This window comes from Macrobrachium rosenbergii, chromosome 51, assembly GCF_040412425.1.
Source record: "Macrobrachium rosenbergii isolate ZJJX-2024 chromosome 51, ASM4041242v1, whole genome shotgun sequence".
Classification (NCBI taxonomy): Eukaryota; Metazoa; Arthropoda; class Malacostraca; order Decapoda; family Palaemonidae; genus Macrobrachium; species Macrobrachium rosenbergii.
Window position 1 is genome coordinate 6,153,764 of NC_089791.1, and position 13,266 is coordinate 6,167,029.

The window sequence follows — 13,266 nt, forward strand, 5'->3', positions numbered from 1 at the left end:
ACGCCCATGAACTGTGACGTAACAAAACATCACTGCTCAAAAACTATAAAGGGGGAAGGGAGGAGAATGAAGTTAGAAAACAGAGGGAACAGAGAACAGGATGATGCAGTAAGGCGGTGCGCGGGCCCTGCGAAAGCGTAAGGCTACTTTCGCATTAGGCGTGATGTTGCTGCAGGCAGATGCGTTCGCCGCACCACAGAAACTGTGGAGGTTTTTTCAATGTTGCACACACAGCTGCGTTATGCAGAATCAACAACAATCGCGATTTGTTTAATACTCAGTCTATGGTAGGCGTCCACATCAAGTTTATGTATTTTTCACGTATATTTCTTAATATGTGCTGTTATAAAAGTTGAATAGGATTATAACTGGCACAGTGATTTAACCATCAAATATTTTATCTAACAAGAGTAGATTACGTGCTTATCAGTATTTGTGCGTTGTTATAGAATTGTTATTTATAATACATCTCTGAAAATGATAAAAGTAAAATACTGAGATTAAGGCAGCTTTGTAAAATCTAGATTCCACTCCTGCATCATATCTGAACACTGTGAGTTTGATGGGCCTCCATTGCTTACTTGGCCTCTTTGATCCTCATGGATTTCTTCGGTGTTCGGTGAAGGCTGTCTGAAATGAGAACTTGGTTCCGGAGAAAGGTTAGGAGATTGTCTTGAATGGGTACCTGGTGTTGCAGAAATCACAGGAGAAGGTTAGCTGGAACAACAACTGGACGCCGAAGGATGCACAGGCGAAGGTTGTCTGCAGTGATATCCTGGTGTTGCAAACTTCCCTCCATGCAGATATAGTCAAATTCCGACTTTCGTAGTCTTCGAGACTTTTATCCCATAACACTGGTTTCGTCTCCACTAAAGATATAAGGCGATCTATATCGATTTAACGTTCCATTATAACAAGACGTACCGACGTCGAAGCGTGGACCTTTACTGGAGAGTAGTTCAGCACGCCGCTAAGCGCGTATGATATGCAAGATGTGCAGACCTGAATTGAACATGATGGTCCACTGGCCACCGCATCCATCTGCGTCGACGCATAAGCCTGGTGGTACCATGCACATATTCTGCGGCAATGCAGGGGCAAGTTCACGCGCACTCAAGATATGAACGACTCCATAAGATGCGAATCCAATACGCTGTAGGTCCCGTTGCTAGGTAACCAATTGGTTCCAAGCCACGTAAAATAAATCTAATCCTTCGGGCCAGCCCTAGGAGAGCTGTTAATCAGCTCAGTGGTCTGGTTAAACTAAGATATACTTAACTTAGCATAAGTCGGCTGCCGTCTGCGTCACCGCAACGCAGCTAACTGCGCTGGCACAACGCATTGTGTGAAAAGGGCGTAACCCATACCACGATGGTTGAAGGGACTTAAAATTATTTTTCACAGCTTAAAAAGTCCAAGATTGGACTCAGTGTATTCAGTCTCGAATCCAGCCAGCTCCCCTAAGAAGCAACTTAAGGAATATGGTGGAAACAACATACTCCAAGGGGATAATAAAGAAAAAAACACAATACTAGTCTCAGTTAGCAGCCCCGAAGAATTAGCTGTCATTTAAATCAAATCAGCCTGTTCCTTGAAGAATGAACACACAACGCTCTCGGTTCACGGCGCCTACGCCGCCTAGTTCGTCCTATTACAGAGGGTCGAAAAGTTGGTGGAAGAGGTGGGATTCAAGAAAAAAGAATTCCTCTTACGACAAGAGAAGAAAGGAACAACTACCGAAATATTCCCCCACTGTTTTCTAACAACCGCTGTACAGCCCAAACATATTCAACGTACCATTCCGCATAGAAAACGGGAGAAGAACATCACCGCACACACGTTAAAGACGAGAGACTAACTTTCGACGAAAAGACAAGAAGAAATATTGGGAGAATAGTGCGATGAAAGAAAACTGGAAGAAGATTCCGGGAGGAACAAGTGAAGAACACGAAAGGAACAAAGAAGACGTCACCGACAACGCAAATAAGAAAGAGAAGTCAACAGTATATACCCGACGGCACTTCAATCAAAGGCACACAGTAAGGAAAGGATATCCGTTACACATACACATACACATACATATGAAGTTCTTAAAAATCAAATTTATAAATCTAATTTGATACGAAACTTCATTTAGTTATTTCATTTGAAACACGTCTTCCATTTAAATTAAATAGACACAATTAATCTTAGCAAAACTTTTTTTTCTTTCTCTACTAATTATTACTAACAATTTTACTAAACAATATTCATTTATATATTTTGGTATTTCCCATCTTGTGTTAAGATTTTTTTTTTTTGCTTTATTTTATTTCCTCATTTGATGGGAATTATTCAAGTGCAAAATTTTAAATTTTATTTTGTTGTGTTGACTTTATTTTCAGGGGGAAATATCTCTTCCATCACTTACGTTCCCGGTGTGTTTTTAGTGCATTTTTAGGATTAAAATGAAATCAGAGTTAGTTACCATTGATTAAGTATATACCCAAGAAAAAGATATCTACAGTATATTTTGGAAAACAAACCCTTTGTTTTTTACAAGAAGCCAAGCACGTGGATTAAATATGGCAATCCCCTACAAATGCTGAAATCGCATCGGCTACTGGGACTACTGTAGGTTACCCATACCATTGCCCAGGCGAATTGCCACACAATTGAATTATGGGAAAGGAAAGAAAATGATGCCTGGAACCTGGAAAACTGGATTGAGCAAGTAGATACACACTTAAATTCTTAACGGGAAGTGACGTTGAGAAATTAAATGAAGCCAAAAGCTACCTTGATCTCTCGACAGGAGATACAGGGTGCCATGTTCATTCTCATGGCTATCGAAGACTTAAGAATTGGGAGGTATTCAGGTAATTTTTTTGGAAAATATATTCCACTGTTGGCGAGACTGACCGCGTAATCAGCCTAGTATAGATAGACAGTTCAAGGCTGGAGAATGGGTCAGAGGATTTACCTCAGAATGAGTCCCCAGCTGTATAACTTTTTATACGAATGGGACAATTTGGTTTCAACCACTCCGTGGACATCAACAATGGCAGATCAGCCGGTAATAACAGTCGATAATTGCAAAAATATGTTAAGGTTAACTTTGTTACTGGAAAAAGTTGAAAAGATGACCAGTTAGAAGATGATGTTACTGAAATTGAAAAGATAAAGAAAAGGCAGCGAAGGAAATGATAACTTAATCACCATAGGGCAAGATAGAAAAGGGCATAACAATCAGGATAGGTCTATGACGCCAGCTAGAAACCAAAATAGAAGCCCAAGTAACTCACCTCAAGGGAAATCTTCGACAGTCACCTTTCATAATTGCCAGAAGTAGTGCCATTATGCAAGTGGTTGCCGTGCACCAGCTTACTGTTCATATCATAAGAGGACAGGACTTAGTGTTTGAGACCGTAGGAGCAGACCTAGACACAGATTTCACACACAAGGTAGAGGTAGAAATCTTTCACTCTCCACAATCTGGGAGGAACAGGAATCAAAATACTAACCAAGCTGCAAACATAATTGTACCAACAAGATCAAACAATATCAAACGAGTCAACGGTAAATTTTCACAAAACCGGAATACTGAACATTCCTACATAATTAAGGAAAAGACCGGAACGTCATTTTAAGTCAAGTCACGAATGTTAGTAAAATTAATATAGGAGATTAATCTGATTATAGACCTGTATTCCCCACGAATGTTGGTTTAAGGAAGCCTATTGCTGTATCCTTTGATGCTGGGTCTCTCAAGAACATTATTAACGAAAAGGTATACCAGGCATATTTTTCCCACTTAAATTTGAACCCAGTAGTTGACTGTAGAATCACAGACGTTCGCGGTAATGGCATAAAGATAGTAAGACAAATTGATTTTCCTTTTAAATTGGGAAGTCTTACTAAAACGGTTCTAGTTGTAAGAGGTACACAGTTAGCGTTTGCACATTTGCAAATTGGTTATCCAACTATGGCTAGGCAAAGGATTACTATCGATGCACCTGGAGAACAATTAGTGATAAAAAGGGGTTATAAGACATCTAAAATACATGTGTGTAAAATAATTAGAAGAAAACAGAATCAACAGAACTCTTTGCTAAAAAGCATTCTGAAGAAGGATGAGTTGCAGGAAAACAAAGGGCCATAACGCGCCTTTCGCAGTAAGAAACAACTACAGCACAAGTAAGCTGCAGGAGCAGGGCAAAGCTAGATGTTACTTTTTTTTTTTTTTTATGGGGGGGGGAAGTGTGGTTTTGCAAAACCCAGATTAATTACATTTTACTAATGCATTTGAAAGCCAGAGTCAGAGAAGAATGAAATTTTAAGTAGGCTCGATTCAAGCTTTTTCTAGGCCGCACTGCCAGAGAACATGAAGTCAAACAAAGGTTTGGACTACGAGAAACTTTTGAAAACAAGAGACTGTTTTTAACCTTATCCCATTAACCATTGACAGAAACAGAGGCAATACTCAATCCAAGGCAGTTCAGCTCAGTCAAAATGCTACAGACAGTGGGCACCGAAGCCTTCTTCATCCATCGTAACGGCGTTTTCCAGTGCAATTATTCTTCTGTCAGCAGCATTGCACTAAAAGATCCATGTCTCGTCGCATGATCACACTTTCAAAAGAAGCTGTTATTTTTCTTTTCCTAAAAATACAGTCCGACCTCGAGGATATCAGCCTCAAGTCCGTTCCAGAAGTAAAGAAGAAAACGATGGGGCTTTTGAGACACCGAACGGAATAGGACCAAATGTACTTGCAAAACAAATTATACTGAATGGTAAAGGAATGGGAATTAAGTGACTGATTGATTTAAGGTTACAAAAACTGGTGTTGCAGCAAAGGAATGAGAATGTAAATTTAGTTTAGTGAAAATAAATTACAGTATTAATCTCATTTAATAACACACACACACACACACACACACACACACACACACACACACACACACATATATATATATATATATATATATATATATATATATATATATATATATATCATATATATGTACTGTATGTATGTATGTATGTATGTATGTATAAAGACTACTTTAGCGCTTCTGGGACTAATCTGCAAAGCCAGCAAGTGTACATAAACATTTGAATGACTTTCCGACCCATATCCCCTCAGACTTATTGCAGCGGCTCCTAACCGCTGTACTTGCAACATTATAGACGATATAAATAAAAGTTCCAATGAAAGGGAAAGAATAAAATGAAGTAAGGGAAAAGAACTGACATAAAATCCATTACTGTACTACGATGGAAAAATTTATTTTACCAACGCAACAAATAATATAGAAGTAATAAACAACAAAATATTACGGAAATCAAAGATACTATTTTCATGGTTACAGAATAAACAGAGTTCTAGTTTGAGACATGGAATTTTTTCCTAGAAACAAAAGACAAAATCTTTCAAGAACGATCAAATTAATAATAGAATGTATTGGGAACATTTCAGCGTGGGAACACTCCAGCGAAAAACCACTGAAATATATCTAAATTAAACCACTAAAATATATTTAAATTATATACATACACCACTAAGCATCAAATTAATCAAGATTACAAACAAGCTGCGAAGAGCTATGGAGGTAAATAGGTAACTAGCAGTAGAACAAAAGTGAAGAATTGGGTAGAGATTCAAGAGAACCAATCTCCTTCGGGTGAATAAGGAAAAACAAAGACTACTTTCCAAGGGGTAATTAAAGGCGAACGCTTCAGGGCTCGAAGCCCACGAGGAGGTAAACGTTATAATGAAGCCCCATTAAAATTCACATTTCAATCATGTTATAATAACACAACACTGCGGAACCACGATGTTTACTTCTCAAGACATCACAGACTTGTAAAAGGAATATTTGACATCAATTAGCGTTCATTTTTCCTGGTCAGCTTAAAATGTTGGATATAAAATACTTGGCAACTACGTGGTATTTCAAATACAACTGGGAGAAAAGGGAAAATGGAAAGAGAAAGGGAAAGTCTTAAAGAAGGCAGTCGTTAGGTCACTACACGCGACAACAATCGATGTAGTTTTCTTATAGTGCGTCAACAAGAAGCAAATAAAAAAAAAAAAGGATTCGTCTGCAACGATACTGTGTTTCTTCCACCCAGACTTGATAATTAAAACTTATACTTTGTAGCAACATTTATTCTCATCACCTACACTCTTTTCGTAAAAGAAATTCTCTCTTCAGTTTGTTAGGTATGAAAGTTATTGTTGCATTATATTAATGGCTCTAGATGTTAATAAAGGGCGCGTGTCAATCACTGATCAAATATATCAAAATACATGGTGAAATGGATTTCATTATGTAATCAACCGTTAAATGATGAATGTGGTTTGGAAGCCTCATATATCAGGAACGTATTTTCCACCAAAGACGATCATCATAACAATCGCGGCGGAGACTAACACTAAAAGCATTTACTTTACGATCTGAGGCACGAAATCTGTAGGTATCTGCTGCAGTATGTGCTCACACAAATCAGCACGTATACAATACGAAAAACATTACTACGAAAAAAACATATACCGTTTAATGGTAAACTGCACTGGAACAGTATTAAATATTTTTTCCCAAAACTACCATGAATCTCCCGCTTAGATCAAGAGATAATTCATCGCGTGACACTAAACCCGTCCAGACTACTTAAAATATTACTTAAAAATATCCAGAAGTCAGTCAGCTTTAGCTTGGATACTCACAGCGTTGGTAAAGAGCTTAGACCGTAGAAGGCGACAGGGCCGATGTATGCAATCTGGTTTCCGTCAAGCTGCCTGGAATAAATTCAATAAAAGATTAATTTTTTCAGAGTTCAAATTTAATGTCTGAGACCATTTCAATATCAATAACAATACTTCCTTGTTAAAATAATCTTGATTTTGTAAAATGACACAACATTGCATATGATAACAGTGGATTTCACTTTCAACGAATTTATTAGATCAAGGTAATCTATATATAAAAAATGTTTGATACCGATAAATTCATTTGCTCTTATATCCTAAAACGTTCAGATATGAATTTTTTTTTATTTCAAGACATTAAGATATGATATTGCCTTATTGCTGATACCAACATAAAGGCATACAGTACATACAGTTCCAATGCCGTCGAAAGGGAATAAAGTGAGAGAACTGAAAACGAACGGGAAGTGTCAAGGTTCCAATGGACTGCAAAATTGATCACAGAAATTGGATGAAATCAAATAAAGCAATCGGAGAGGGAAATGAGATTATATCGAAACGAGATTCATGCCTTATATGGAAATAAGATATTAACATAAACGACCGATGTTCGTAAAAACTGACAACACAAAATGGGAATTTTTGTGAAGAGAGAAAATAAGTTTTTGATCTGTGAATTTCTGAAACTGTAAAAAGGATAAAACGATGATAAAATAAGCGACTAAAATATGCGACGATATTTTGATAAAATAGAGCGACTTATCCGAAATAAAACGAAATGTTGCCGATTACATTTAAATCATTCCAAGAAAATATAATCATTAAAAGTAAAAAAAAAAAAAAAAAATTACCCCTGTGTAACAGCCTGAACACGCAGCAATAAAATACGACACTCATGTTTAAACTGCCTGAGCATGCAGCATTAAAATAAGCCACTGAACTGACAAAGCCCAGGTCTGCACAGGAATCCGTTTATATCAACACAACACGCGGCGTCTTTCACCCGTTAGCAAGAAAATAAGAGAAGCAACGAAGCGCCGGTTTATGAAAAGACAGGTTCACGACAATATGATGATTACCATCTATACGTTCACCTTTGGGAAAGAGAACAGCATATGCTTTGAATATGTACATATTCAAAGGTTTATGTCGGTGAACGAATAGATGGTATTCATCATATTGTCGTGAACCTGTCTTTTCATAACCTGGCGCTTCATTGCTTCTCTTATTTTCTTGCTAACGGGTGAAAGACGCCGCTTGTTGATATATATATATATATATATATATATATATATATATATATATATATATATATATATATATATATATATATATATATATATGTTACAGTCAACATGTGTAGTCATTACGCGTAATGACTGAAATTTCAGTCATCACGCGTAATGCACTTAGGGACATTTGATCCCCCAGGAGCTAGTACTAAACACGGCGAAACAGTGAGTCACCTACACTGTTTCGCCGGGTTTAGTACTAGTCCCTGGGGGTCAAAATGTATTTCGCCGTGTTTAGTAACTCCTAGCTCCTAGGGGATCAAATGTCCCTAAAGTGCATTACGCGTGATGACTGAAATTTCATATATATATATATATATATATATATATATATATATATATATATATATATATATATATATATATATATATATATATATATATATAAAGCTGCATATACCGGCGTATAAGACGACTTCCCATTTTTCATGTAAAAATGTATGTTTAGAAGTATGTTCGGCGTATAAGATGACATCCAATTTATCAAATTAAATGACACTACCATCTGAGTTAAGTTAGTTGGTATATAAATAAAATCAATAGTTATTAGAATTGTCGTACCAAGAATGTGTAAAATCGGTATCTTCAATACTTTGAAATGTTTGGCAAAGCTCACCATTACGAGTAATATCCGTTGGAGGTAGATCCGCATGAATGTATTCCCTTAAAATTGGAAAGAACCCTGATATTAAGGACAACTGGGGAACTATTGATATCACAAAACCCTTCAGTTTAATTGCAAAATACCAAGGAAATATTGGCCTTTAGTAAACAACAAGGCTCGTAAGTCATGCACGGCTGGGAACTACGAAAATGGCTGTTTCGTAAACAAGAAAGTTAGACTAACCCGATTTACCCCTTTGGTAACTTCAAACTATCTATCAGTGCTAAAAAGGCATTGTATAATAAGTATCAGTAACAAAACTGTCTGATATTATTGCCATATAATAATGGTACTCTGGGTAAAGCTAGTAACAGAGTGCGAACTCGCTCATCCTAGCATCTAATTATGGTAATTACCTACAGTAATTACTTTAATTACAGTTGTTTTGCTTGCAGTATCGACAGCTGTGTCGCTAGTGATTCACCTGAATTACCTACGGTTTTTATCGTTATTACAGATGCTTTGTTTACAGTGTCAATATTTGTGACGGTAGTTAACTATTGACACAACTATCGACACTTCAGGCGTTACCTATCATTAAAAAAAATCTCGGCAGGATTTCAGGTTTGATTTTTATACTCGGCGTATAAGACGACTCCCCATTTTGGGGGAGATTTTTTAGGTTAAAAGGTCGGCTATGCCGGAATATACAGTATATATATAAATATATATGTATTGGTAACGAGGGAAAGCACAGCGCATTTCATAATTTATTGTGCCGACGAGCCATATCTAAGAGATATTACTCGTAATAGCTCTTAGAATATTTTGACAAAAAAAAGTAAGTTTATCACATTAACATCCATAGAATATTTTGACAAAAAAAGTAAGTTTATCACATTAACATCCCTGGTAAAAGTAAAATATAAAAAACTAGTAAAATTGCAAAAACACAATGGAATACAGACAGAAAACCTAAAAAAAGGAAAAAAAGTAAAAAAGACGTAAAATAATCTTGACATCCCTGGTTACACCAATATAATTTAAAGCAAGACAAAATCAAAAATGATAAATACCAGCAACAGCAGAAAATAGTAAAGGTTACAAAAATTAATAAAGCTAAAAGAAGAAACATGCAAGCATAAAAACACTACAGAGTAAAACATTCACCCAGCGGGCTGCCTCAGAGAGTAACTAAAAACAGAAGAACCTTTCAGAGACCGAGAAACGAAAGACGAAGTGCAACGGGCCATTACGTAAAGTACGATTGGATGGAGGAATTCTGCGTGTTTAACGACAGAACTAGCTTTTTTTATCATTATGGACTCAAAGCCGTGAAGTTCTTTTTCATTTTGTGCCTGTCCTATAATTTGGAAATCTTTGGCCTCTATGTGCGTTTTACAGATCTTTGACAGGGAGTAGGCTGTCCAATCCAGAACAATCGAATATTCGGAATCATTCAAATTATAAGACACACACAAAATGAAAACAAAATTATTCACGTTTGCACTTCGTCTTTCGTTTCTCGGTCACTAAAGGTTCTGTTTTTAGTTACTCTTTGAAGCAGTCCGCTGGGTGGGTGTTTTTAAGCTTTTATGTTTCTTCTTTTAGCTTTATTAATTTTATTGTAATCTTTACTAATTTTTCCTGTTGCTGGTTTTTACCATTTTTATTTTGTCTTACTTTAAATTATATTGGTGTAACCGGTGATGCCAAGATTATTTTACGTCTCTTTTTTACTTTTTTACGTTTTTTTAGGTTTTTATATTTATTTTTACCAGGTATGTTAATGTAATAAATCTACATTTTTTGTCAAAATATTCTAAGAGCTATTATGAGTAATATGGTGTTCACATTTTTTCAGCTTTGAAAATGCAACCGAGAAGTGTTGTGAAACGTCGGCACAATAAATCTTGACATGCACTGTGTTTTCCCTCGTTACCCAGTAGATATGGTTTAAGCAGTTGCTCCTGTTATGATTGTACATACATACATACATACATACATACATACATACATATATATATATATATATATATATATATATATATATATATATATATATATATATATATATATATATATATATATATATATATATATATATATATATATATATATATATATATAAATATATATATATATATATGAAGATAAAAGGCCCATAAAACACTGTATGAACATTAGAGGCATAGAAGAAAGTGCTCGAAATATTATGGTTGAAATGTTCATGCCGTGTTTTATGGGCCTTTTTATCTTCATATTATACTGTTATATTACAGTAAAAGACATTCATATATATGTATATATTCATATATATACATACCTATATATATATAAATATTATACCTGTCAATATGTATATATATATATATATACATGGTATATATATATATAAATATTATATATATATAGTATATATATATAATATATATATATATATAGATAGATATATATATATATATATATATATATATATATATATATATATATATATATATATATATATATATATATATATATATATATATATATATATATATATATATATATATATATATATATATATATATATATATATATATATATATATATATATATATATATATATATATATATATATATATATATATATATATATATATATATATATATATATATATTATAAGACTTTTATGAAACTATGTGCTGGCCTGTGAAAAGGGTGTATCCGGTGCAGGTGGCATTTATGTTGACGATGGTGGTTTCCGCAGTTAGCTACAGAGGGTAACTGATGCATTCATTTGTGCCATCTGATCATAGCCAAGATGCACGGAGACAACGTGACAGATTGAACAGAGCGCTGTGATAACTTTGGGGTCTGAAGGTGAAATCTTTCGAACATTGAACTGGTGTTGTCATGCTTCCGGGAGGGGTTATTAAGTGAGTGCGTGCATATGTGCACTCTCTAATGGTATATTATGAGAGGAACCATACAATGGCTATTCACTTCGATTTGTGGCTGGTGTGATTTGCTCTTTGAGCAGTGCTAGTGAATAAAAACAATAAGAATGGTACCATGCAGCCACAGAATGTGAGTAAGATAACTCATTAACACATTATCTTTTCAGACATTATGTGGAATACCCATTTTGTGTTGCAGTGAAACTCCTCTGTTCTCCATTATGCATTTTTCTGTTTGTTCTCCATTGTGCATTTTTCTGTTTGAGTATCTTTTTTTATACACCATTTCAGGTTTTAATATATGTTATGTTTCTTTTAACAGGAATTCTGGGTTCATCCTGTGAGGGCGAACATTTTGGAAGTGGTGTTCTTTTAACATTCTATATAACATTTATTTTGGTCTAGAACAATTATAAACTTTTTATTTTGTTTGGTGACCAGGGTGTTAGTCACTAGTATTTGTTGGTCTAGAATCATCAATTTGATTGATTGTGAGTCTGAATTGCCTCTAGTTATGATTTCCATTTTTATGGGGTGTGAGACACCCTTTCATGACCGTAGCTTTTGCTGAAATACTTTTTTAAATTTGCAAATAAAGTCTAGTTTTGTATCTCGGCGTTTTATTCCAGTAGGCCTTTGTCTGAGGATAGATACAGGGAGAGGAGTCAATGAGAGAGAAAGAATGTGCTGACCCAATGTTACTGGAGGATCTCTGGGATGTATGATGCTATGATGCTGTTTTTAAAACAGATGTAGTAAGAGATTATGACCCTATTTGACCTTGTTGGAGGGCATAACAGTGTGGCGGCAGCGTAACAGTTGAATGGATGGTCAAATCGATAAAAAGATAGGAATAGATGATCGAAGCTTATAGGTTACGCTCCGAAGAGACATATCTTATTAATACTGGTTTTGGCATCTCAGAATAGGGATTTTGATGGTTCAGCAATTCGGTTTAGGGATGTGTTGTGAAATGCACTTGAGTCAGTCTTTCTCAAGCTCGGATGTCTGTGTGTATGTTTAATTTTGCATCACGGGTTACAAGATTTTGGTGTGTTTATAGGTATTTCTGGACTTCAGTTCATATTAGGGAATGTTTGGGGAGAGGATGGTGTGCGCAGTGTCTTTAATTGTGGTATCTTGACCGTTTGTGTGTGGTAAAACATGCGAAAATGTGCATTTCTATTTTTTCTTTCTCTCTTTCTTTGGTGGAAGGATTTCACACCGTGGCTGTCAGGGATGGCTGTAAGTATTATTATTATTTTTTTATTGTTAATTTAAGTGTCAGATTTGAAGTGTACAAACTGGTTAAGGGGGGCGGATGGAATATTGTTTTTGATTGCATTGCAAGTAATATTGGGAGTTGGCAGTAGTGACGTCATCCCCGAGTGACATGTCGGCCACATCATTAGTTTGGGCAGACTTTCTTGCCTTCTTCCCATCCTCTATGTGAATTTTGGGCATGGCTTATGTGTTTTGTTTTTTTATAGCAATTGCCTGTTTGCATCGGCGTTTAAGGTTTAACAAAGGGATTATTTAATTATTGCATTATTTCTGGGGACTTTGATTATTGGAAATAATTTATTTGACAGTTGTTAGGTTACTGTTAGTAAGCATTTCTTATGGGAGTGAGAGTACATTTCTTAGATTTTTAAACTGTTTTTTTATAGTTACAAATGTATGTGTTTTATTTTGGGTACATACTTGCTTGTATGCAAAGGGGAAAGCTGTTGCTG

General features: G+C 35.4%; 1 protein-coding gene across 1 annotated transcript in view; it reads right to left on the reverse strand.

The window, feature by feature from the left end:
- Positions 1-13,266, reverse strand: part of LOC136833126 (G-protein coupled receptor GRL101-like) — a 692,174-nt gene that overhangs the window by 143,417 nt on the left and 535,491 nt on the right. The window contains exon 13 of the mRNA XM_067094785.1: positions 6,710-6,781. Within this exon, the coding sequence (XP_066950886.1) occupies positions 6,710-6,781 (72 nt within the window). The remainder of the gene's footprint in view (positions 1-6,709; positions 6,782-13,266) is intronic.